General features: G+C 42.1%; 1 protein-coding gene across 1 annotated transcript; it reads right to left on the reverse strand.

Annotated features, from left to right (window-relative positions):
• Window positions 1–11,711: 11,711 nt before the first annotated feature.
• On the reverse strand, window positions 11,712–26,913 carry LOC129627218 (short-chain dehydrogenase/reductase family 16C member 6). Its single transcript, XM_055546845.1, has 6 exons — window positions 26,593–26,913; window positions 20,443–20,574; window positions 18,417–18,516; window positions 17,346–17,490; window positions 13,215–13,340; window positions 11,712–11,838 (listed from the first exon to the last, which is right to left on the reverse strand). The coding sequence occupies exons 1-6, from the start codon at window positions 26,911–26,913 to the stop codon at window positions 11,712–11,714; spliced, it is 951 nt and encodes a 316-aa protein (XP_055402820.1).
• Between the last annotated feature and the right edge of the window lie 205 nt (window positions 26,914–27,118).

Genomic DNA, 27,118 nt, shown 5'->3' on the forward strand with positions numbered 1-27,118 from the left:
TTTTAGTATTGTCAAAACCAGCAATACTTATCTTTGGTGTTAAAGGTCAGAATGGTGGTTACCTAACTGGAGTAAAAACAGAAATGGCTTGAAGGTGATTCTAGAGTGCCCTCTATTGTCTACAACATCATGATCTGGATGGAGGTCACATAGGCGCATTCACTATGAAAATATATGTCAAGCTATATGCACTGTCTGTACCTTGCTGAATATATGTTCTATTTCAAGAAAAGGTTTACTTAAAAAAATATTGTGATTCTTTCACACAACTAAAACCATGGCAACTCTTTTATGTTATATATTCATTCTCTTTTTATTGTTGCTGATAATGGTGATGATGTTCAGGTGAATATTTTGTCACTTATCAGGGGTCCCCAACCTCCGGGATCTAATGCCTGATGATCTGAGGTGGAGTTGATCTGGTGATAATAGAGATAAAGTAAATGTAATGTGCCTGAATCAGCCTGAAACCACCCCCTGTCTCTGGTCTGTGGAAAAATTGTCTTCCACAAAACTGGTCCCTGGTGCCAAAAAGGTTGGGGACCGCTGAGTAGCTTTTAGACTTTAGCCTGTAGAGAAGACGCAGCTTGGTGTTATTCTTTACCAGGTTCTATCTTGTTAAGGATTCATAATCTGCAGTTTTTTTGGCTGATGAAATCGCTAAGAAGCAGGAGAATTCTGAATCTCATCATATGTCGCAAGCTTTCACTTGTGCTCGGTTTCTTGCAGTATTTCTTATTTATGGCAGGACTGAGGCAGGGTTTGAAATGCCAGGTGCACAGGAGGATTTTTTCATCAAATTGCAAAACCCGGTGCTTGACAGGGACCCTGTGAACCTTCCCTGTGGGCCTGCCCACTGGCTTCCAGAGGGGCACAGATGGTGCCCCCATGCAGGGGCACTAGGGAGTCCCAGCTGATCATGTGATGTCTCTAATTGCACCCACACCCAGGCTTTCACCACTCCCACCCCATGTCATTCCATCCACCACACCCATTCCCACCATCTCCCAGGTATACCCCTCACACATAGACGGAACCTCAAGTTCCAAGACAGGCAATCATTTCAGCTTTAGGCTTAACTGACTCCTTGAAAATTTATCAGTAGATTCACATGTTCTTCAAGAAAGTCATTCACAGGCAGCTTCCATGTTATCCAATTCATTCTTGTGGGTTTTACACATCGGCTGCCACAATTTTGTCTCTACCATGTGAAAAATGACAATAAAATGTGGAGAAGCACCCCTTTAGGTTTACTAGGTGGAGAGCCCTCTCTCCCAGAGTGGGGACATCCTAGCTCCTGTGAGGACCAGCTGTTGATGTGAACCTGACTTCTCTCCCACCCTAAGGGGCCTTCCTTTATCCTATCTCTGTTCCCAGCCACTGGCCGCTTCTAGGTACACTAGGAGCCCAGCCTGGCCTCTGCCGCAATATGGCTGTTTCCGAGGAGGGGGTTTCCAGGGTGCACGGGAAGGAGAGGGAGCAGAGCAGTGGGCACAAGTGACCCTGGACCCTGGCTCCATAGAAATAGAGGAGGAAACGGACTTCTTCCTCTGGTTTGCGTGCACAGACTGACATTGTATGACAACAGCACAGATCACCACATGTTTGTTGATCTGTTTCCTTGGTCTGGACCAGTTCAGGGATGTCAGCCTATATGGTGGAAACTGCAGTGAAATTATATAGCAGAAAAGTCCGCAGGTGATGTTATCCAGTTTTGACCTGGGTTTATAAGATGTTGGGCTTCCCTGACGGCTCACACTGTAAAGAATCTGCCTGTAATGTGGAGATCTGAGTTCGATCCCTGGGTGGGGAAGATCCGTTGGAGAAGAGAATGGCTACCCACTCCAGTATTCTTGTCTGGGAAATCCCATGACAGAGGAGTCTGGCGGGATATAATCCGTGGGGTCACAAAGAGTTGGACGTGACTGAATGACTAACACACTAGCTGGGAAGGATGTTGGAAATCAGTTAAATCCAAAAGTTTTTGACTTGTGGTTTTGCAGATATGACTTAGGGGCTGTGGGCCCCTCACCATCCAGTCAGCAAGGTCAGATATGCATTGTATTCATTCGGGAACAGTAAGCGTTTTTGAGTTTGGGCCTTGAAGTCAGAAGGGCGGCAGCCAGGCTGAGACCCCTGTCCACCCCTCTGTGGCGGTGTGATTTTGGGTGAGCTGCTGCTGAACCTACTGGAGCTTCAGTTTTCTTCTCTGTAAGGCGAGCATCATAACACGTACCTGTCCTGGTTGTTGTAAGAAGTAAATAATGGTAATGAGAGATATTCAAAGCTAACACTCGTGCAATGCTTGCAACTTGCTACGTGTTTGTCTAAGATCTTTCCGTGTATTAATTGAGGACTTGTGTTACAGACAGGACACCTGCAGCCTAAGAGGGTGACTTGCCAAGAGTTACAGTTGCAATCGGTGGCACCAGGGCCAGACTCCACACAGGGCCACCATCTTGACGACAGCGTCTGCTTCTCGTCGTGAGTAATAAACTATGGAGAGCTGGAATTAACTGAGCCTTAACTGTGTTCTGAGAAGGCAATGGCATCCCACTCCAGTACTCTTGCCTGGAAAATCCCATGGATGGAGGAGCCTGGAAGGCTGCAGTCCATGGGGTCGCTAAGAGTCAGATACGACTGAGCGACTTCTCTTTCACTTTTCACTTTCATGCATTGGAGAAGGAAATGGCAACCCACTCCAGTGTTCTTGCCTGGAGAATCCCAGGGACGGGGGAGCCTGGTGGGCTGCCGTCTATGGGGTCGCACAGAGTCGGACACTACTGAAGCGACTTAGAAGCAGTAGCAGTAACTGCGTTCTAGGTACTGTGCTAAGAACTCTCCATGCGTTATTGCAATGTAGTTCTTCCAGCAGTGTTTGGAGATGTGCTGTGTTACTACACTCGTCTTTGTTGTTGTTGTTTGGTCTCTCAGTCGTGTCCAACTCTTTGCGACCCCATGGACTGTAGCCTGCCAGGCTCCTCTGTTTATTGGATTTCCCAGGCAACAATACTGGAGCAGGTCGCCAGGGTCTCCTTCAGGGGAACGTTCTGATTCAGGGATCAAACCCGAGTCACCTGTATTGCAGGTGGGTTCTTTACCTTCAGTCTCTTATTTTCTTTTTCTTATCAAGTCTTAATTGTGAGTCAAAAGTATGCTCAGTAATTTGACAAATATTTGTGCTTTGCACGTAGGATCTCAATAAAGATTAATTATGAGTCCTAACTAGAGATTTTTTTTTTTTTAGGATTGGAAGGGATCCAGATAATTTAGTCATTAACTTCCTCTGGTTTTCAGAAATGGGAAACTCCATCTTTCAGGAGTCACACTGAAGTCGTTTTTATCTCACTTTATTATTAGATAGTTCTTTGTTATGTTAAGTCAAAATCTACCTCCTTTCCAATATCAAGGAGAATAAATGGCTACTTTAAAAAATAAACTTATGCAAAAGAAAATGCTTTCATTTTCCAAACCCATGGAGGATTCTAGCCATCTATTTTAGAGTATCAAAACTTCAATCTCTTCAGCCTGTAAATTTTCTCAAGCATTTAATCTGTGCTGTGCCAAATCACTTCAGTCATGCCCAACTCTTTGTGACCCCATGGTCTGTAGCCCGCCAGGCTCCTCCTGGAGAGTCCATGGGATTCTCCAGGCAAGAATACTGGAGTGGGTTGCCATGTCCTCCTCCAGGGGAACTTCCACACCCAGGGATCAAACTCATGTCTCCTATTTCTCCTGCATTGAAAGGTGGGTTCTTTACCACTGGTGCCACCTGGGAAGCCCTAAGCATTTAATTTAAAAGTGGCTAATTCATAATTAACACTGTTTTCACATATATATATTTAACATTTTAACATAACTATTTTTAGTGCCTTGGATTAGGAAAACTTTTCTTCCTTGATGGCTCAGATGGTAATAAACCCACCTGCATGGCACAAAGACATGGCACAAAGAAATATAGATCAATGGAACAAAATAGATAACCCAGAGATGAATCCATGCACCTATGGACACCTTATCTTTGACAAAGAGGGCAAAAATATACAATGGAGAAAAGACAATCTCTTTAACAATTGGTGCTGGGTAAACTGGTCAACCACCTGTAAAAGAATGAAACTAGAACACTTTCTAACACCATACACAAAAATAAACTCAAAATGGATTAAAGATGTAAATGTAAGACCAGAAACTATAAAACTCCTAGAGGGAAAAATAGGCAGAATGAGCTCTGACATAAATCACAGCAAGATCCTTTATGACCCATCTCCCAGAGTAATGGAAATAAAAGCAAAAATAAACAAATGGGACCTAATTAAACTTAAAAGCTTTCGCACAACAAAGGAAACTATAAGTAAGGTGAAAAGACAGCCTTCAGAATGGGAGAAAATAATAGCAAATGAAGCAACTGACAAATAATATCAAAAATATATAAGCAGCTCAAGCAGTTCAATACTAGAAAAATAAATGACCCAATCAAAAAATTAGCCAAAGAACTAAACAGACATTTCTCCAAAGAAGACATACAGATGACCAACAAACACATGAAAAGATGCTCAACATTGCTCATTATCACAGAAATGCAAATCAAAAACCACAATGAGGCACCATCTCATGCCAGTCAGAATGGCCACTATCAAAAAGTCTACAAACAATAAATCCTGGAGAGGGTGTGCAGAAAAGAGAACACTCTTACACTGTTGGTGGGAATGCAAACTAGTACAGCCACTATGGAGAAGAGTGTGGAGATTTCTTAACAAACTGGAAATAGAACTGCCAAACGACCCAGCAATCCCACTGCTGGGCATACACACTAAGGAAATCAGAATTTAAAGAGACACATGTACCCCAATGTTCATCACAGCACTGTTTACAATAAACAATCTAGATGTCCATTGGCAGACAAGTGTATTAGAAAGCTGTGGTACGTATACAAAATGAAATATTACTCAGCCATGAAAAAGAACACATTTGAATCAGTTCTAATGAGGTGGATGAAATTGGAGTCTATTATACAGAGTGAAGTAAGTCAGAAAGAAAAACACCAATACAGTATACTAACCCAAAGAAAGGCAATGCCAAAGAATGCTCAAACTACCGCACAATTGCACTCATCTCACACGCTAGTAAATTAATGCTCAAAATTCTCCAAGCCAGGCTTCAGCAGTACGTGAACTGTGAACTTACAGATGTTCAAGCTGGTTTTAGAAAAGGCAGAGGAACCAGAGATCAAATTGCCAACATCCGCTGGATCATGGAAAAATCAAGAGAGTTCCAGAAAAATATCTATTTCTGCTTTATTGACTATGCCAAAGCCTTTGACTGTGTGGATCACAATAAACTGTGGAAAATTCTGAAAGAGATGGGAATACCAGACCACCTGAACTTCCTCTTGAGAAACCTATATGCAGGTCAGGAAGCAACAGTTAGAACGGGACATGGAACAACAGACTGATTCCAAATAGGAAAAGGAGTCCGTCAAGGCTGTATATTGTCACCCTGCTTATTTAACTTATATGCAGAGTACATCATGAGAAACGCTGGGCTGGAGGAAGCACAAGCTGGAATCAGGATTGCCGGGAGAAATATCAATAACCTCAGATATGCAGATGACACCACCCTTATGGCAGAAAGTGAAGAGGAACTAAAAAGCCTCTTGATGAAAGTGAAAGAGGAAAGTGAAAACGTTGGCTTAAAGCTCAACATTCAGAAAATGAAGATCATGGCATCCGGTCCCACCACTTCATGGGAAATAGATGGGGAAACAGTGGAAACAGTGTCAGACTTTATTTTTGGGGGCTCCAAAATCACTGCAGATGGTGACTGAAGCCATGAAATTAAAAGATGCTTACTCCTTGGAAGGAAAGTTATGACCAACCTAGATAGTATATTGAAAAGCCAACAAAGGCTATGGTTTTTCCAGTGGTCATGTATGGATGTGAGAGTTGGACTGTGAAGAAATCTGAGCACTGAAGAATTGATGCTTTTGAACTGTGGTGTTGGAGGACTCTTGAGAGTCCCTTGGACTGCAAGGAGATCCAACCAGTCCATTCTAAAGGAGATCAGTCCTGGGTGTTCATTGGAAGGACTGATGCTGAAGCTGAAACTCCAATACTTTGACCACCTCATGCGAAGAGTTGACTCATTGGAAAAGACTCTGATGCTGGGAGGGATTGGGGGCAGGAGGAGAAGGGGACAACAGAGGATGAGATGGCTGGATGGCATCACCGACTCGATGGACATGAGTCTGAGTGAACTCCGGGAGTTGGTGATGGACAGGGAGGCCTGGCGTGCTGTGATTCATGGGGTTGCAAAGAGTTGGACACAACTGAGTGACTGAACTGAACTGAACTGAACGCATATATATGGAATATAGAAAGATTGTAATGATGATCCTATATTCGAGACAGCAAAAGAGACACAGATGTAAAGAACAGTTTTGGACTCTGTGGGAGAAGGTGAGGGTGGGATGATTTGAGAGGGTAGCGTTGAAACGTGTATATTATCATATGTGAAGCAGATCGCCGGTCCAGGTTCAATGCATGAGACAGGGTACTCAAAGCCAGTGCACTGGGACAACCCAGAGGAATGGGATGGGGAAGGAGGTGGGAGGGGGGTTCAGGACGGGGTGACACATGTGCACCCATGGCTAATTCATGTCAGTGTATGGCAAAAACCACCACAATATTGTAAAGTAATTAGCCTCCAATTAAAAAAAAGAAAAAGAATCTACCTGTAATGCTGGAGACTTGGGTTCAATCCCTGGGTTGAGAAGATACCTGGAGAAGGGCAGGGATTCCAGTATTCTGTCTGGAGAGTCCCATGGGCAGAGGAACCTGGCAGGCTACAGTTCATGGAGTCTCAGATGATTGAGCGACTTTCGCTTTGCAAGGAGAGAGTAACTATCAATTATAATATTTTCCTGTTGCAAAAATGAATCTTCACTTCTCAAAGAAAGTAAGTGCTCAGTCATGTCCAACTCTTTGCAACCCCATGGACTGTAGCTTACCAGCTCAATCGTGTCCTACTCTTTGCGACCCCCTGGATTGTAGCCTACCAGGTTCCTCTGTCCACGGGATTTTCCAGGCAAGAATACTGGAGTGGGTTGCCATTTCCTTCTACAGGATATCTGCCCAACCCAGGGATTGAACCCAGGCCTCCTGCATTGTAGGCAGATGCTTTACCATCTGAGCCACTAGGGAAGTCCATTGGCAGGTTGGTATAAACCTGTCAGGATTTCTGCCATAAGCTGTATGAGGTCACCGCAGAACCGCAGTGCAGGGTTCCTCACTTGCTTCCCTCACTTGCAGGGCATGTCATTCATTCACACAGGCACACTGTAGAGTTATTAAAGTACAGCAGAAAGCATGTTTGCTAGGAGAACAAAGAACTAGAGCTCCAAGCATCCTTACCTTGTCCTGAAGAATCCTGGATGAGCCCCTAACATGAAAGGTTGCTGCTGAACCACAAATGATGCCAGGATTCTTGGCCTCTGGAGAAGAAGAGTTCAATCTGAGGTCAGTGATGAGGCTTGATTGCTCAGAGCTTTTGTGTAATAAAGTTTTATTAAATTATAAAAGAGAGAAAGCTTCTGACACAGACATTAAGGGGGTGACAGACTTACATGAATCTTCACTTTCCAAAACATCCCCACGAAGTGTTTTAAGTACAGGGAAAGGGTGAGGAAAGCCATCATGTGAAAAGGGCTAGGGTAACTGCGGTTTTTGAGAACTTGGTGGAAGGAAATAATAGATGTGACCAAATTTCAGACTCAATAATCTCTTCAGTTTTGTTGCTTCTACTGGACAAATTTCATTGCTCTATTTGAAAATGTGGAACATAGTTACATGAACAATTCTTACATATTCTCATGTTTCAGAAAGCGATGAAATAGGAAGAGAAAGTTCAGTGCCTGCCCCTACCCCCCATTCCCCCAGGGAATCCTTTAGTTTCAACTCCACCTTCAGACTCAGGGGACAGGGGTCCACTCTGAGGCTGAGAGGAGGAGTGGGAAAGTGGTGGCAGTCCCCCAGTCCAGACAGCCTTGAGCACAGACATCAATAGTCTTGTGGGGCCAGCTCTGGGGTGGGGAGATGCAGACAGGGCAAGTGTAGGACTTAACAAGGTCTTTGCCCCACAGAGCCGACATGGGCACTGCCTACAGCATCCCACGTACCAGATTCCCCTACTCAGCTTCAGGGAGTCATCCCTCCCCATCACGCCCTTAGGATGCATTCACAGCTCCTCTCAGTCTGCTGCAAGTTACCAATCGGTGATCCTTTTCCTCATAAGCAACATTGCTTAGAAACTTAAGCAATGTTGGCTCTTAACCAGATTACCAGGGGAACAGAGCTAGGATGTCAACCTCAGGGAACAGTCTCTTGAAGAAAAACAAAACATAGGTTAGCATTTACCCACAACCTAAATGCAAGAGCACAGAGAAACAGACTGCAGTTTCTAAACCTTGTCAACCTACAAGATGAGAAGTTAGAGTTCCGACAACTAGGAAACAGGCAAGACCAAGCAAAACCGAAGCCCCTGTGTGGCTGAAAGTTGTCACAAAGATCTCATCCCTCACCAAGTGACTGCCTTATTTGCTGCTGTGTTTCTAGTGCCACACAGAATGTGTGTGGGGTGTGTGTGTGTGCTCAGTCATGTCTGACTCTTTGTGACCCCATGGACTGTAGCCCACCAGGCTTCTCTGTCCACGGAATTTTCCAGGCAAGAATACTGGAGTGACTTGCCATTTTCTTCTCCAGGGATTGAATTTGTGTCTCCTGCATTGGCAGGTGGGTTCTTTATCACCGCGCCACTGGGGAAGCCTGCCGCACAGAGTAGGTACTCAGTGAACGAGGCAGAACAAATGAACAAGTGAACGCATAAAAGACCCTCCTGAAGCTTGACAACTGAAAATAAGAGGGGCCTGATTAGAAGTAGCAGGACCCTTCCTTGCTGAGTGAAGTGGAAGGTGATGCCCAGCAGGGGTGTGGGGACTAGTTTACTTAGAGATAAGTGCCATTCAAAAGCCACTCCTGGGGGTCAACCCAGATAGACAGAAATATGTTAATTCTCCTTAGGCATTAAGGAAAATTAATGGAAATTTATGAAAATTAAGGAAAATGTATATAGTTGTTTGAATACTTGGTTTAAGAAGTCAGAGATGTCAAAAATTTATGAAGATTTTTACCTACATAACTGTTAAAAGATTAACTCATTTCCTGAAAATTATTGCATTTTGGAATTTTTATTCCTCTTTTAGTTCAAAAATTTCCTCTAGTTTATTGCAAATTAAACTTTCTTTGCATAAATGTAGAAATACTATGTTCCAAATAATAGGATGTGCATGCATGCTAAGTCTCTTCAGACGTGTCTGATTCTTTTCGACCCTTTGGACTGTCACTCGCTAGGCTCCTCTGCCCATGGGAGTCTCCAGGTGAGAATACTGGAGTGGGTTGACATTCCCTCCTCCCAGGAAGCTTCCCCACTCAGGGATCAAACCCACAACTCTTATGTTTCCTGCATTGGCAGGTGGATTCTTTACCACTAATGCCACCTGGGAAGCCCCAAATAATAGGATAGATTTTATATATTGAATGCTCACTTGTTGGTTAACAAATAAGGGTGAAAGTCACTCAGTCATGTCCGACTCTTTGTGACCCCATGGACTACACAGTCCATGGAATTCTCCAGGCCAGAATACTGGAGTGGATAGCCTTTCTCTTCTCCAGGAGATCTTCTTAACCCAGGTCTCCCGTTGTGGGTAGATTCTTTACCAGCTGAGCCACAAGAGAAGCCCAAGAACACTGGATTGAGTAGTCTATCCCTTCACTAGTGGATCTTCCCGGCCTAGGAATCAAACCGGGGTCTTCTGCATTGCAGGCAGATTCCTTACCAACTGAGCTATGAGGGAAATATATACTTGATATTTCTTTTTTTTTTTTGGTTTTGCTGTTATCACTAGCTCTTGACCTGTCAGAGACAAAGCTAGGTTACTATCCTGTGATTCAGCTCAATCACATACATTTCCGAACTCACAGAGTCACTTGGGAGTGTTTGCCGGGGCTGTCAGGTGAGGTGCACATTCGAATTAGTATATACATTTTTTTAAAAATGTAAGATATTTAATAATTATTATATTGGTTATGTGTTGAATATTTTGGATATATTGGGTTAAATATATCCAAAATAGTCAAATATACTATTATATAGTTAAATAGTCAAATATACTATTCAAATCAATTTCACCTATTTTTTTTCACTTTTTTTTTTAAACTTTACAATATTGTATTGGTTTTGCCAAATATTGAAATGAATCCGCCACAGGTATATATGTGTTCCCCATCCTGAACCCTCCTCCCTTCTCCCTCCCCATACCATCCCTCTGGGTCATCCCAGTGCACCAGCCCCAAGCATCCAGTATCATGCATCGAACCTGGACTGGCGACTCGTAACTTTTTTTTTTTTTTCAATCCTTAGGTTATTTATTATTATTATTTTTTTTTAAACTTTACATAATTGTATTAGTTTTGCCAAATATCAAAATGAATCCGCCACAGGTATACATGTGTTCCCCAGACTCGTAACATTTTTAACAGGGGTGGCTCATGTCGTGTATGCAAACCCATCACAGTTAAGGCTAATTTATTGACTGAATTATAAAAATAAGTCTCTTCTTCAAACCAGCAATACAGAGTCTAATATGTACTTTTTTTTCCTTATGGAGTAAGGAAGAAGAGGGCTTCCTAGCTGGAGCTAGTGATAAAGAATCCACCTGCCAGTGCAGGAGATGTGGGTTTGTTCCCTGGGTTGGGAAGATTCCCTGGAGAAGGAAATGCAACCCACTCCAGTATTCTGGCCTGGAGAATCCCATGGGCAGAGGAGCCTGGCAGGTTACAGTCCACTGGGTCACAAGAGTCAGACATGACTGAGCACATGTGCGTGCTGTGTGCTAAATCACTTCAGTCGTGTCTGACTCTTTGTGACCCCATGGACTGTAGCCTGCCAGGGCTACATGGAATGGGTTGCCATGACCTTCTCCAGGGGATCTTCCTGACCCAGGGATTGAACCTGAGTCTCTTATGTCTCCTGCATTGGTTCTTTACTGCTAGTGGCACCAGGAAACATCATAACACATAAAGAAGCTAAGAATTACAGGCATATTCAGATACAAACAAACATGATTAGTTGCGGACTTATTTTATTGAATAAACAGATTCAGTGCTTCCCTAAGGATCTTGATATGGTCATCCAGCTCCAGTAGGAATTAATAAGCACACAGAAAAGTGTTATTTTTCTTAACAGCTGTACTAAAAATTTTCTTTACATATAGTGTTTAAAAATTATCAGCCTAAAACTGCAATTTAAAAAGTCTATTTATAGTTACTCTTTTTCTAAAAGTGTCATCTACTCTATTTAAAAATTAAATTAAGGTTAATTTGCATTAATATGTTTTTATTAATACACTGTATTCTCTGAGTTCTCTGACATTGAAACGGCTGCAGTGTTGTTGTTTTTTTTTTAAATCAAACTAAAAAGTGACAGGAAACTTGAGTATGTAATGTGAATGCCTAGGGAGATTGTGAGAGTGTCATCTATGTCCCAGTGAGCACTTCTGGAAGCCTTGGTCATTGCTGGAAGTCTGGAGTGCTCTGAGCATGAACAAAACTTCCGGTGGCTGCTCCTCATGACACTTATTACCACATCTGGAGCTTTAGCTACTGTTGTTTCCTCTCGGTTTTGGTCTGAACTTCCCCTGATTTCTCTCGTTTTAGAAATGAAGTCAGGGAAATGTCCATTCCAAGGTATTCAGCCATGGCCATCATCATGTTTGGAGATGATATTCTAGATAAAAGCAGAGGAAAAAAATTCAGAATGCTTTAGAAGGAGTCAAAGAGACATCTTCAGGGAATTCCCTGGCAGCACAATGGTTAGGGCTCCGGGCTTCCACTGCAGGAGGCGTGGGTTCCATCCCTGGCGGGGGAACTAAGATCCCGCATAACACGTAGTGCGGCCAAACAAATAAATAAATAAACAAAAGAGAAATATCTTTGTAAAGATTACATGTGAATTCTCGTGGCTCACACTGTGTGCTTGTCACTGCTGAGAGGGACAAACGTGGAAATGTTGCATCATGGGGACTGAATGCTGTCTACAGAGCTTTGAACAGTCCCAGTGCTCAGGCCACAAAGTGTGTGTTGGTTGTTCGGTTGTGTCCAACTCTTTGCGACCTCTTCGACTGGGGCCTGAGGGCTCCTGTATCCATAGGATTCTCCAACAAGAATACTGGGAGTGGGTTGCATACCCTTCTTCAGGGGGTCTTCCTGACCTAGGGATCAAATCCGGGTCTCCTGCATTGCAGGCAGATTCTTTACCATCTGAGCCACCATGGAAGCCCCATTAGCAGTTTAATCCTGCAAAAATGACTAACTGTCTTTAAGCTTCAGTTACTCCAAGTGTGATAAACCACGCAAGGCTGTCATGCAGAGTCCGGCCCAGGTAGACACTTAATGAATCTTACACGTTGTTCTCTCTTCTCTTCAGAGAAGATAGTGGGCCTGGCCTAAATGCACTCACAAAGACTCTGGAACTTTAAGCATGAAGTTACAGGTCCTCTTTCACCAGAGGAAGTGAGAAACTTGTCAAAAATCCTTAATATTTTTCTGGCAATGCACTCGGGTTTATTGGTCCTTTGTTTTCAAAATAGAATTTTATGTCAGCTGAACTGATAGAATTCACTTCCCGTCATCAGGGTTCTATTTGTTTTTCTTGAAGTTAATAACTTTTATTCTCTAAGAGGGCTTCCCAGGTGGCACTAGTGGTAAAGAACCACCTGCTGACATAAGAGATGTGTGTTTGGTCCCTGGGTCAGGAAGATTCCCCTGGAGTAGGGAATGGCAACTCACCCCAGAATTCTTACCTGGAAAATCCCATGGACAGAGGAGACTGGCAGGCTATAACTGTGTGGTTATAAACAGTCAGACACGACTGGAGCAACTTAGCACTCTGTAAGAACCAACAGTTTCTGAATTTTCTCAATGTCTGGAATAACCAAGCATAGCTAGAATTAGTCCAATAAGTTGCCCTGGCATTGTTTAGATATTCTTCTTCCTTCAACCTTAAGAAAGATACAAGGTTGCTTTCTGGTAAAAGAGGTAGCAATGATGAGAGCAATTTGTTCACAAACAACCAAAATGATAGAGAAGTCATTATTCACTTACTGTTTCAGGAACAATGCAATATGCGAGAATCTGGGTATTATCAAGTACAACTGCTCCTCTAAAATAGCATTTAAAATACTTTGGACAGCATACTCCTGATTCAGCATGGGCAACAAAAGTGGATACCTGGAATAAGAAAATCACAAAAAGTTATATTGTTAAAGTGGTATTTTTTTGCTCCCATCAGTCAGTTCAGTTCAGTCGCTTAGTCGTGTCCGACTCTTTGCAACCCCATGAATTGCAGCACGCCAGGCCTCCCTGTCCGTCACCATCTCCCAGAGTTCACTCAGACTCATGTCCATCGAGTCGGTGATGCCATCCAGCCATCTCACCCTCTGTTGTCCCCTTCTCCTCATGCTCCCAATCCCTCCCAGCATCAGAGTCTTTTCCAATGAGTCAACTCTTTGCATGAGGTGGCCAAAGGACTGGAGTTTCAGCTTTAGCATCATTTCTTCCAAAGAAATCCCAGGGCTGATCTCCTTCACAATGGACTGGTTGGATCTCCTTGCAGTCCAAGGGACTCTCAAGAGTCTTCTCCAACACCACAGTTCAAAAGCATCAATTCTTCAGTGCTCAGCTTTCTTCACAGTCCAACTCTCACATCCGTACATGACCACTGGAAAAACCATAGCCTTGACTAGACGGACCTTTGTTGGCAAAGTAACGTCTCTGCTTTTCAATATGGTGAGCACTAATTATTAAATTTTAGATATCAAGTCATCAACATATGTCTATAAATATGCAAATCATGTGTAAATATTAGAAAAAGCCTTGTGTTTTCTCTCGTGATCATATTGGGACCAGTGCTAACACGTTTCCAGCTTCCCCAGTGGCTCAGTGGCAAAGAATCCGCTGGCAATGTAGGAGCCCCGGGAGATGCATGTTCAATCCCTGGGTCGCAAAGATCACCTGGATAAGGAAATGGGTACTCATTCCAGTATTCTTCCCTGGGAGATGTAATGGATGGAGCAGCCTGGTGGCCTACAGTCTGTGGGGTCACAAGAGTCAGACATGACTTAGCGAGTAAACAAAAGCTAACGTATTTCATTTCCTGGAGTGAACTCCTGGCCTTTATTGATTTTCTCCTCTGTGATGGTCTAGATCTATGGAAGGAAGTGCTTTGAGATTTTTCTCCATATTTTTCTTTTCTCTCTTTCAGCCCAAACATCAGATAGCTGTATACTATTAAGAAGTGAAACTGAAAAATTATTTTACCCAAAGGAAAGCGCTCCTGAGCATGTATAATGTGGCTTTATTTTAGGCACACTATTGTTACTACAGTAAGCAAACTCAGATGTTTGCAAAATCAATTGGAGTTGAAATGGGATGAGCATGTAATGAAGCTCCCATTAGACATTATTTTGACATTTTATACTTTTATATTATGCTTCTGTGTTTCTTGAACCACACCTCGTCAAAAATTCTATTTTTGTGTGTGGGCTCAATCACTTAGTTGTGTCTAGCTCTTTGCAACTCCATTGGCTGTAGCCTGGCAGGCTCCTCTGTCCATGGGATTTTCCAGGCAAGAATACTGGAGTGGGTAGTCATTTATATGTAAATAATGTTTTTCATTAAATTTGGGAGGTTTTCAGCCATCATTTCTTTAAATGGTTTTTTTGATCATTTCTCTTATTTCTTTGTTACTCTCCTTGTGTATATGTTGATGTGATTAAAGGTGTCCCAGCATTCTCTGAGGATCTGTTCCTTTTTTTCCATTTATGTTTTCTCTTCCTTCTGGTTGCATATTCTCTGTTCATTTGTCTTGAGGTTCACTTTTTTTTTTTTCTGCCAGCCCAAATCTACTGTTGAGCTGCTCTAGTGCATCTTCCTTTTCATTTACTCTTCTTTTCCAATCCCAAAGTTACATTTGCTTAAAAAAATCTGTATTTATTTATTAATATTTGATGAAACATCTCCATTCTAAAAATATGGATTTCTTTAGCTCTTTGAATGGATTTAAAATAGCTTACTTTGAAGTTTGTCTGCTAAGTCCAACACCTGGGTCCTTTTCAAAGCAATTTCCATTGCCTATGGGTTTTTCTCATGTATGGGTCACACTTTTCTGTGTATTTGCCTATCATACTTTTTTATTAAAAACTGAACATTTTAGATGATATATGGTAGCAACTCTGGATAATTGTCCTCTGCAATTGTTTGCTTGTTTATTTCCTCAGTCACTTGGCTGAAACTAGTTCCATGAGCTCTATCTCTCCTCCAAGGTGTGGCTTCTGATGTCATTCCTTGAAGGACTCCATCCAGGGAAACTGTGGTTTTAACTGGGCAATCTTTGACTGCCTCTTTCTCTTAAGCCTCTAGTTGGTCTGCCTCTATTTGTATCGTATCTACCTCTTATGCTGTAGTTTGCTAGCTGGTGGTGCTATTTTTTTTTGAAGATGCTCTGATTTATGGTTTTATCCAATGGCAGAGGGAGAAAGATGCCAGTCTTTGCTGCTGACTGTGACCTTGTCTGTCAGAACCTCTGTTATGAAGCAGGAGTTGGGTGATGAGAAAATGACTCTTCACTGGGTTTCTCACCCTAGTTATCAAACAGAGTCTGGGGGAATGGTAGGAAGTAATGCTGCCACTCAGCTGCTGTTACTAGCCTGTATGGATCTTCCAGCACCCAGAACCTGGGGCTTGGGGTCTGCTAATTTTTACTGTTGGGTAAGTCTACCACACATAGGTTTTTTGCCACATGACTGCTGCTCCAACAACAAAGAGCTGTGGAAAGAGGAATTGCTTTCTTCAACAATAGCCTCTCCCCAGGTCTTTCCTACCTTGGAGGTGGAGGAGCAAACACTGTCTGACTGAGTCTATCCATTCATTATAGGCCTTCCACAGAAATCGGGATCTTTCAGTATTCACCTGCTGCCAAACTGCCCAGCAGAGTTCTCCCTCTCTGGGGACTAGTGTGTGTGTGTGCATGCTGCATGCTCGGTGGCTTTTTGTGACCCTGCAGACTATCGCCCGCCAGGTTCCTTTGTCCATGGGATTATGCAGGCAAGAATACTGGAGTGGGTTGCACTTCCTCCTCCAGAGGATCTTCCCTACCCAGGGATCGAACTCGAGTTTCTTGTGGCTCTTGCATTGGCAGGCGGTTTCTCTACCACCGAGCCACCTGGTAAGCCCCTCCAGAGACTGGGGGACATGGGAATTACCACTGGTTTGCCAAGCCCCTGAAACAGCTGTTCTGCAAGGCAGAGCCGTTGTGTGGAGGATGAGTGTAGTTCCTGGTTCCAATGCCAAGGCCTCTCAGAGTTCTTACCGAATTTCTGTAGGTTTTGTTAAATAAATACTTCTCAGTGGATTGCATGCTCTTTGGTCAATCTCCAAATACTTTAAATGATTGTCTTTGCTAATGTTGACTTGCATGGTAGATGTTTCTTTGTGAGAGTTTTTCCCCTGCAGTACTGTCAACTCCATCACCTGTTTTGACACTTTTTAATTTTATGATTTCCCTAGACTCTAAATAGCCTCATTGCTTTTTAGACAGGCTTTTTGTTGGCTGTCTCTCTTTCCTACAGATATAGCTGATCATAGCATTTGGTTCCTGTCAGTCCCCTTTTTAGCAATTGTAATGACTACATACACCATGTCTATAGTTCTCAGTATACTCTGCTGATTGGCTCCTTTGTATAAAAGTCTTCGTATTTCACTTGTTTCTTCCTTGGTCTATTCTACCAAATATAAACTTATATCATCCTCCAATACTTCCCCACATATATTAGTCAGTCTTTCAAAATATTTTATCTTTTGGATGATTTTTACTTCACTATTCTTTTTAGAAAAGAAATTATCTTCTCAACACAACAATGCTAAAGATTTTAACAACTTCTCACTACCAACTTTTCTGTTATATTGTAATATTCTGATTAGCAATTTAAGTTTATGTTTTCACAATACCATATGCTCATAACCATATTATTATCCATATTAACCATATTATACACCATTATTATGGTGTAAACTCATTAATTTAATGCAGGTTGAATGTTTTCGTTGACTAACTCAGGCATTCAACTGGTGTCTTTTGTTTTACTTTTCATATTTCAAAACTTCAAAATGAAAGATGATAATTACCTATATGGAAGAATATCATAAGAGTGAAGATTACTGTAAGATTTCACTTACTTGGTTGAACAGCCCTCAAACATTCCAGTTTTGATAAAATATGGGCAAACAATGGTGGTGTTAATTTTACTTTTTTGTAGTAGCCTTAATTCAAAGTGGAGAGACTCCGCAAAGCCATAAGCTGCAAACTTGCTGGCACAGTAATCTGAAACAGAGGGAGGAGCTGTTAGCAACAGACTTTGACAAGTTAATTCATGGAATTGTTTTGAAAATGGAAACTCCCTTCCCTTTCTTTGGCTTATTCTGGGGGCAAAGTGAAAGTGTCAGTCACTCAGTTATGTCCTAAGTGCGTGATTCTCCATGCAAGAATACTGGAGTGGGTTGCCATGCCCTCCTCCAGGGGATCTTTCTGACCCAGGTATCAAACCTGAGTCTCCTGCATTCGCAGGCGGATTCTTTACCATCTAAGCTACCAGGGAAAGCATCACTTAAAGTCATTTTCTGTGGCCACTCCACTTCTATAGCTCTATACAGCATACCAACAACAAAATGAAAATGATTTCAATTTCTCTTAACCCAAGAAGACTACAAAGCCAATTGGTTCTTTTTTTCTCTTTGTGTTATTTTTTATTAAGAAGAGAGTGATTTTATTATTTTAAAATAAATGTATTTGGCTGCCTAAGGTTGCAGTTACATCATGCAGGATCTTTCCTTGTGGACTCTCTAATTGTGGTGCATGGGCTTAGTTGCTTCATGGCATGTGGGATCTTAGTTCCCTGACCAGGGATCCAACCCACATCGCCTGAATTGCAAGGCAGATTCTTAACCACTGCACCACCAGGGAAGTCCCACCACTGTTATTTTATATAGAGGAGGGGAGCAGCAATATGAATGGACCTAGAGATGGGCATACTAAGTGAAGTAAGCCAGACAGAGAAAGACTAATACCATATGATATCACTTATGTGTGGAATTCAAATTTGGGAAATGGGAAGGAATCCTGGCGTTACAAACAGAGCCAGATGTACTAGAGACTTCCCCTTGGTGCAGAAGAGTTTTCCATGCCTTAGCAGAGTCCTGACTTCTGGGTGCTGTGAGCTGGAGATACAAAGTCAAGGGTGGAGCACTCACCTGACAGTCCGTTGATCCCAACAATTCCTGCTAAACTTGAAATGCAGACTAAGTGACCATGGTTAGCTTCAAGCATGGCAGGAAGGAAGGCCTTACAAGTCTGGAAGATATAAACACACTGTGTCAATATTCATTACTCATTTATTATTCTTTCTGCTCAAGTATGTGATTAACTTATAAGCTTACTTAATAAATATTTATTTAACACCTGATGTTTGCATGTTTGACTCTTTGCAGCCCCATGGACTGCAGCCTGCCAGGCTCATCTGTCCATGGGATTTCCCAGGCAAAAATAGTGGAATGGGTTGCCATTTCCTTTCTCCAGGGGATCTTCCTGACCCAGGGATCCAACTGGCATCTCTTATGTTGCTAACATTTTTCTGTTTCCAGTTGAAAATAATGTTTTCCTCACAGGGAAAAGGTGACTGGATATTTCAAGGGTCTGTTTGTATTTCTAGCCGTATGTGTCAGTGGAGGGCTTTTTAAAGACATTCTAGAAGATAAATTTATATTATAAAGACATTATTTGTTCTGGATGTACAGATTCCCAGCATTAAAGGGAAGAGAAAGGAATGCAAGTATGTGTTGAGGAAGCATTTAGTCCTCAAAAACATATCAATGAAACTTTGGGAATATCATTTTAACCAGAGACATACATACGAATCCAGGTTTACATATATGTACAATCAAGGTAGCTCTGAAATAATGACATGTGTTTGATAAATAGGTATATCTGTTTTCCCTGATTTGATCACATGAGGGGTGTAATACAAACAAGTGTCAGATTTGCTTGTCTTTATTTTATTGTATTTGTTGTAAGATTCCATTTTTCTTATGCAAAAGTTCAATGACCGAATTTCCTAAATGTTTTCCCCCTGGTTATAGATTAGATCAGTTATCACTATTTCCATAAAATAGCTCAGTTTATGAAGATGGCAAATATGTGTTCAGTTGAATTGCAACAAATGATGACTTTATTGTTAAAAAAAAAAAGAACTAGTATTTTTGAACTTTGGACAGGTTTCCAATTACTTGGACTTTGTTTCTCTACCTGCACTGCCTTTTGCAATTTTAAAAAATTACCTTTTGGACAACCTTTTAATATCAACAGTAACTGTGTTACTCTGTAGTGTCAACTTAAAAAACTTCAAGACTTTAGAAGAATATTCATTTGGGTCAATTTACAAGAAATATTTGGCTCCCCATAAAATTTTAAAAGAAATTCAAAGTCATACAGCAAAAACATGGAGGCACCTAGCAGACTGTGGTGTGGACAAGGAATGTTGCCTGCCACCCTTGGACATTGAGGAGATCAAGCCAGTCAATCTGAAAGGAAATCGAACCTAAATATTCATTGGAAGGATTGATGTTGCAGCTCAAGCTCCAACACTTTGACCACCTGATGCAAAGAATGGACTCATTGGAAAAGACTTCATTGCTGGGAAAGATTTAAGGCAGGAGGAGGAGGAGGAGAAGGCGACAGAGGATGAGATGGTTGGATGGCGTCACCAACTCAGTGGACATGAGTTTGAGCAAGCTGCGGGAGATGGTGAGGTACAGGAAAGCCTGGCATGCTGCAGTCCATGGGATGGCAGAGAGTCATACATGACTCAGCAATTGAACAATAATACCAGTAAACAAAAGATGTTTTGGCCGTCAAGCCCATAACCACCTCTGCCTCCAACTCTGGATAGGCCAAGAGTTCTGCTTAGTCTATCAGTGGGAACTCACAAATGGTCTATCAACAGATAAATGATTGACTAGTTGTTTATAGAATTCGGGCTTCCTTTGTGGCTTAGCTGGTAAACAAGCTGCCTTCAATGAGGGAGATCTGGGTTTGATCCTTGGGTTGGGAAGATCCCGTGGAGAAGGGAAAGGCTACCAACTCCAGTAGGCCAGAATTCACATGGACTATAGTCCATGGGGTCAGAAAGAGTTGGACACGACTGAGTGACTCTCACTTATAGAGCTACATGAAATTCTCATATTCACCAACAAAACAAAATGAAAAAGAAAGAAGACTTACCCAGAAGTGAGACATGGCGTTGACATGAAATGATCTTTCCACCATGTGGTCTGGAGTTTTGAGGAACTCTCTTCCCGTCACGACCCCTGCATTGTTAATGAGGATGGTCACATTGCCCACTTCCTTCTTAACCTGTGCAGAAGCGAGGCAAATAATTCATTTACGTTAGGTTACTTATTTTTCCATGCCATTATTATTATTATTATTTTTTACTTTATTCAGGTAGTTTCTTTAAACATAGCTATTTTATCTCGCTCATAGAAATTCAGCAAGTTTAAAGTAGCTTTATGATTGATTGTGTAAAAAAACACATTGATTTGCCAGTTTTGCTTATCTTTGTGTGTGTGCAGAGAGGACCGGGTGTTGCAGTGTATTTTCGCTGCCTCTATTTTTGTCATGTTACCATCCCTTTTTGCCAGAGGTGAATGCCAGCGGTACTGCAGAGTGCTGTCTCTATTTCCCTGTGTGGCTTTCACACAGGGATGAAAGCTTGTGTCTTTCTTCAACCTGGTGTGTGGGGCAGTTACTTCTGTAGGTGCCCTCTTCCTGACTCCTCTGTGACCGGGTGCAGGAGCGCATCCCATCCCTGTAGGGCATGGCCAGTCCTGAGCACAAAGACATCCCAAACACAGGTATGTTGGATCCCACCTGTGGGATCACAGGTGTCTGTGGGCCTGTGACCTCTGTCAAAAAGACCTCCCCAGGTCTGATAATTGTCTATGCCCAATTACTTCCCTGAGTTTCCAGCTGTGCTACCACTGCTGTGTCCTGAGGGTCTTCCTTCACCCTTCCTTCTGAATTGCTTACCTCATCTGCTTACGGAACCTACTACCACCAGCCCTGCTCGGAGGAAGCTAGGCTCCAGGAAACACTGCAGTGACCTTGATAAAGCTGGCCTGGGGTAAAACATGATGTAAAGCATGATGTATATTCAAACGATGATTTGAAGATGTTTTTGCCCTGAACTGTATCTTTGGTGCTGTCATGACAATCTATTCTTTTTTCCAAACAGAAAGTTCAGAAAAAACTTGACTTGGTTGTCCTGGTCCCACCTACTGCTCTGTGTTGAGGCTTCCAGATCACATGGTGGGAGATATTAGGGAAAAACTGCTCCTGATGTCATCAAATTGAACAGGTTCTGAAACGAAGGGTTACTGTTGCTGCACCAATGTTGGGCAGAGGGATTAAGCCCCTCTGCTTTGGAGAGGGGCAGTACAGGGACAAACACCCAAGAGATGTGAGCTTTTGGCTTGATGAGGGAGCCAGTGTGAGCAAGTGCTTGATCTTAGACCGACTTGGGGAGGAACTTGGGCCTCTGGAGGATGGGAAATCTTTGGTGTAAGGCATTCTTAAATATTTAATAAAAACTCTTTGCAGCCAAAGATGGAGAAGCTCTATACAGTCAGCAAAAACAAGACCAGGAGCTGACTGTGGCTCAGATCATGAACTCCTTATTGCCAAATTCAGACTTAAATTGAAGAAAGTAGGGAAAACCACTAGACCATTCAGGTATGACCTAAATCAAATCCCTTATGATTATACAGTGGAAGTGAGAAATAGATTTAAGGGCCTAGATCTGATAGATAGAGTGCCTGATGAGCTATGGAATGAGGTTCGTGACATTGTACAGGAGACAGGGATCAAGACCATCCCCATGGAAAAGAAATGCAAAAAAAGAAATGCAAAATGGCTTTCTGGGGAGGCCTTACAAATAGCTGTGAAAAGAAGAGAAGCGAAAAGCAAGGGAGAAAAGGAAAGATATAAGCATCTGAATGCAGAGTTCCAAAGAATAGCAAGAAGAGATAAGAAAGCCTTCCTCAGCGATCAATGCAAAGAAATAGAGGAAAACAACAGAATGGGAAAGACTAGAGATCTCTTCAAGAAAATCAGAGATACCAAGGGAACATTTCATGCAAAGATGGGCTCGATAAAGGACAGAAATGGGATGGGCCTAACAGAAGCAGAAGATATTAAGAAGAGGTGGCAAGAATACACAGAAGAACTGTACAAAAAAGATCTTCACAACCCAGATAATCACGATGGTGTGATCACTGACCTAGAGCCAGACATCCTGGAATGTGAAGTCAAGTGGGCCTTAGAAAGCATCACTATGAACAAAGCTAGTGGAGGTGATGGAATTCCAGTTGAGCTATTTCAAATCCTGAAAGATGATGCTGTGAAAGTGCTGCCCTCAATATGCCAGCAAATTTGGAAAACTCAGCAGTGGCCACAGGACTGGAAAAGGTCAGTTTTCATTCCAATCCCAAAGAAAGGCAACGCCAAAGAATGCTCAAACTACCGCACAATTGCATTCATCTCACACGCTGGTAAAGTCATGCTCAAAATTCTCCAAGCCAGGCTTCAGCAATATGTGAACCGTGAACTTCCTGATGTTCAAGCTGGTTTTAGAAAAGGCAGAAGAACCAGAGATCAAATTGCCAGCATCCGCTGGATCATGGAAAAAGTAAGAGAGTTCCAGAAAAACATCTATTTCTGCTTTATTGACTATTCCAAAGCCTTTGACTGTGTGGATCACAATAAACTGGGGAAAATTCTTCAAGAGATGGGAATACCAGACCACCTGATCTGCCTCTTGAGAAATCTGTATGCAGGTCAGGAAGCAACAGTTAGAACTGGACATGGAGCAACAGACTGGTTCCAAATAGGAAAAGGAGTACGTCAAGGCTGTATATTGTCACCCTGCTTATTTAACTTATATGCAGAATACATCATGAGAAACGCTGGACTGGAAGAAGCACAAGCTGGAATCAAGATTGCCAGGAGAAATATCAATAACCTCAGATATGCAGATGACACCACCCTTATGGCAGAAAGTGAAGAGGAACTAAAAAAACCTCATGATGAAAGTGAAAGTGGAGAGTGAACAAGTTGGCTTAAAGCTCAACATTCAGAAAACGAAGATCATGGCATCCGGTCCCATCACTTCATGGGAAATAGATGGGGAAACATGGAAACAGTGTCAGACTTTATTTTTTGGGCTCCAAAATCACTGCAGATGGTGACTGCAGCCATGAAATTAAAAGACGCTTACTCCTTGGAAGGAAAGTTATGACCAACCTAGATGGCATATTCAAAAGCAGAGACATTACTTTGCCAACAAAGGTCTGTCTAGTCAAGGCTATGGTTTTTCCTGTGGTCATGTATGGATGTGAGAGTTGGACTGTGAAGAAGGCTGAGCACTGAAGAATTGATGCTTTTGAACTGCGGTGTTGGAGAAGACTCTTGAGAGTCCCTTGGACTGCAAGGAGATCCAACCAGTCCATTGTGAAGGAGATCAGCCCTGGGATTTCTTTGGAAGGAATGATGCTAAAGCTGAAACTCCAGTACTTTGGCCACCTCATGCGAAGAGTTGACTCATTGGAAAAGACTCTGATGCTGGGAGAGATTGGGGGCAGGAGGAGAAGGGAACGACAGAGGATGAGATGGCTGGATGGCATCACTGACTCGATGGACGTGAGTCTGGGTGAACTCCGGGAGTTGGTGATGGACAGGGAGGCCTGGCGTGCTGCGATTTATGGGGTCGCAAAGAGTTGGACATGACTGAGCAACTGAACTGAACTGAACTGAATGGTCCCCATCATCCTGTCCAAGAAGATCCCTCAGTCTTAGGGACCCAGAGCTAAGAGGAACTTTATCTAGGCAATAGGATTTAATTTTCACTGCGAGTTTAGGAAAGCATTCCAATCTCAGTTTATAGATGAGGAAACAGAGGTTCTCAGAAGTTAAGATTTTGCCAAAGGATAGCTTTTGGCTTTTGAGAAGAATCACAGTGGTTCTCACTGAGTTTTCGACACACATACAAGAAAATAAAAGCTCTCTTTTACTTAGATTTACTTATCTGTGGTCAAAATGATTTCTTCTGTAACTAACAAATCTCACATGTGTGAACATGCACACAGATACACTAACAAATATAAATAAGTGATTGGACCTGGACATTTGGGAATAAAGCATGACGCTGGTTATTCTAACAAAAAATTCATTCGTATACTGGGTCTCTGTGGTGGAGATGAGAAAGTTACCTTAGTCAAATTTTGGGAAATTACTGAGCCCTTTATTTAAAAAATTTTTTAAATATTATCATTGTTTTTTTGGCTATGCCCCATGGCATATGGGATCTTGGCTCCCTGACCAGGGATCAAACCCAAGGCCCCTACAGTAGAAGCCTGGAGTCTTAACCTCTGACCTCTAGGAAAGTCCCATTACTTTGCCCTTTAGAATGCTGTTATTGAAGTTTCCTATGAATTTCAGGGGTCTGGATAATGTCCATGGCTTATTGACATTCTGGTAGATAAAGTCTAACAGTAGTATTAATATTTGGGTTTCTTGGAAGTTGATAAGTAATTGAAATTATGCAGAACAGTCAATATTAATAAAATGGTTGACTTAGAAGAATTCTATTTATAGGACTGTGAGAAAAGAAAAGTCCAAGATACATTCAAATGGTGAAAAGACAATTTTTGATTAAAGTTTTTGGCCTCATTTTCTACTATACAGCAAGGAAATTTTAAACAAGAGGGAAAGATTCATTGGGGGTGATGGAAATTACAGTGCTTTTGATAGAAGGAAGAGGACTGTGAGGGGGTCTTTATTGCTGACACATTGGTGGGTCACTGCTGGGGATGTGGCAGGGGTCTTGATTCCAGGCAGATGGAACCCGGTTCTACTCTGTCACTAATTTGCTCTATGCCTTGGCTTCCTGTCATCAGTAGAGGAGACAATGTAATTGTGCCCACTTTACTATAAAGATTATATATGAATCCAGAGCCTGTTATACAGAGTGAAGTAAGTCAGAAAGACAAATACTGTATATTAATGCCTATATATGGAATTTAAAAAGATGGTACTGGCAATCCTATACGCAGGGCAGCAAAGGAGACACAGATGTAAAGAACAGACTTTTGGACTCAGCAGGAGAAGATGAGGGTGGGATGATTTGAGATAATAGCACTGAAACATATACATTACCATATAGAAAGTAGATGACCAGTGTGAGTTTGATGGATGAAGCAGGGCACCCAAAGCTGGTGCTCTGGGACAACCCAAGAGGGATGGGGTTGGGAGGGAGTGGAGAAGGAGGTTTAGGATGGAGGGGACACATGTATACCTGTGGCTGATTCATGCTGATGTATGGCAAAAATCATCACAATATTGTAAATTATCCCCCAATCAAAATAAATTAATTGAAAAACAAAAGATTATATATGTTGATGCTGCAAATTTCGGAGTCCTGATCTGTGACTTAGTGGTGGTCCTGGGACCGCCACTCCCCCGCAGGCTCCTTCCCTGAGCTAGCCCCAAAGACCTCCATCTATGAACCTTTCTTGCCACATTGCTTTGGCAAAATAAGACCTGATTTTGAGCCCACTTGTTCTGTTCTACAATATCCCTGGGATCTATATATAATTACACAATAAATACCTATTATAATTAAAGCATTTATCAGTACTTAGTGACTGGCATGCTGCAGTCCATGGGGTAGCAGAGTTGGACATGACTTAGCAACTGAACAACGACAAGTGTGAAGTTAGAACGAATATCCATAAGTTAAATCTAAGAGGAAATGTAGTCTAGAAATATGCTTCTTCCCCATCCTCCTGACTTTCTACCCTCAGAACTAGGTGACAGTGGGTGTACACTGGAATCATACAATACAGAGACCTAATACTGTGTCCCCTTGAAGATCATCTGGTCCAATCTTTTCATTTTACTGATAAAGGAACAAGGACCTGGAGAGGACAGGTAGCTAGACAGGGCTAGTTCTAGTTTCTACAGACTTCTGGTGGCAATGAGTCACCAGAAAAGCAGCTGGCAACAACTCAAAAGGCTCATCAAATTTACAGTTGCATTGTTTTCTTGTTTCCTTTTCTGGAGACCACAAATTCAGGTTCTTTTTTTTTTTTTGGCTTCAATCCCCGACTAGGGATTGAACTCACGACCCCTGCACTAGAACCTAACCACTAGACTGCCAGGGAAGTCTCTACAAAGTCAGGTTTCTGACATGCAGACTCAAGCGAGAGGCATAGGAAAAGAAGTATATGACAAAATTTCTCCTCTTCTTTTTGGAAAAGCACATATTAGATGCAGTCCTTTTCTTGGGCAAAGAACTAAGAACACCAGTCAGCTTACCTGATCAGCAACTCTGTAGACATCTTGTCTATTACTACAGTCACACGTATAGGCAAATACTTTTGCATCCCTCTTTTCTTTGATCATTCTACACGTTTCCATGTTGCCTTCTTCGTTAATGTCCCATAGAACTAAAATGGCTCCAAGACTGGCAAAGTTGATAGCCAATAACCTCCCGAGTCCACTTGCAGCTCCTGTTATAAGGACGATCTCTCCCGTAACATCCTTTTTCTTCTTGGGAATTATCTTGTAATATAAAGATTCTAAAAAATAATATAGAAATTTCCCCAAAAATGTGGAGGTGTCGAGAAGCACATTCATATTGATTCACTGAAGAAAGTAACGTCCTAATTAGGAAAAAAGTAACTGATAAATTCATGACATTATCACAATTGCAACACACATAAAACACTTAGTCCAAGGGAATTTACCTTTGAGACATCAGTTCTTCAAAATACATATTTTGGCAACAACTGCTACCATCGTTGAATGTTTGAATTATATAAGTAATGAGCATGAAAACATT

This window comes from Bubalus kerabau, chromosome 14 (genome assembly GCF_029407905.1).
Source record: "Bubalus kerabau isolate K-KA32 ecotype Philippines breed swamp buffalo chromosome 14, PCC_UOA_SB_1v2, whole genome shotgun sequence".
Taxonomy (NCBI): Eukaryota; Metazoa; Chordata; class Mammalia; order Artiodactyla; family Bovidae; genus Bubalus; species Bubalus kerabau.

What these genes read in the sequence shown, in the direction of transcription:
- LOC129627218 (XM_055546845.1), bottom strand. Translation starts at nt 26,913, where the DNA reads ATGAATGTGCTTCTCGACACCTCCACATTTTTGGGGAAATTTCTATAT. An exon ending in TCTACAGAGTTGCTGATCAG is followed by an intron (nt 20,575 to 26,592) that starts GTAAGCTGACTG and finishes GCTTCTGCACAG; the next exon opens with GTTAAGAAGGAAGTGGGCAA. An exon ending in TGGGATCAACGGACTGTCAG is followed by an intron (nt 17,491 to 18,416) that starts GTGAGTGCTCCA and finishes CCTCTGTTTCAG; the next exon opens with ATTACTGTGCCAGCAAGTTT.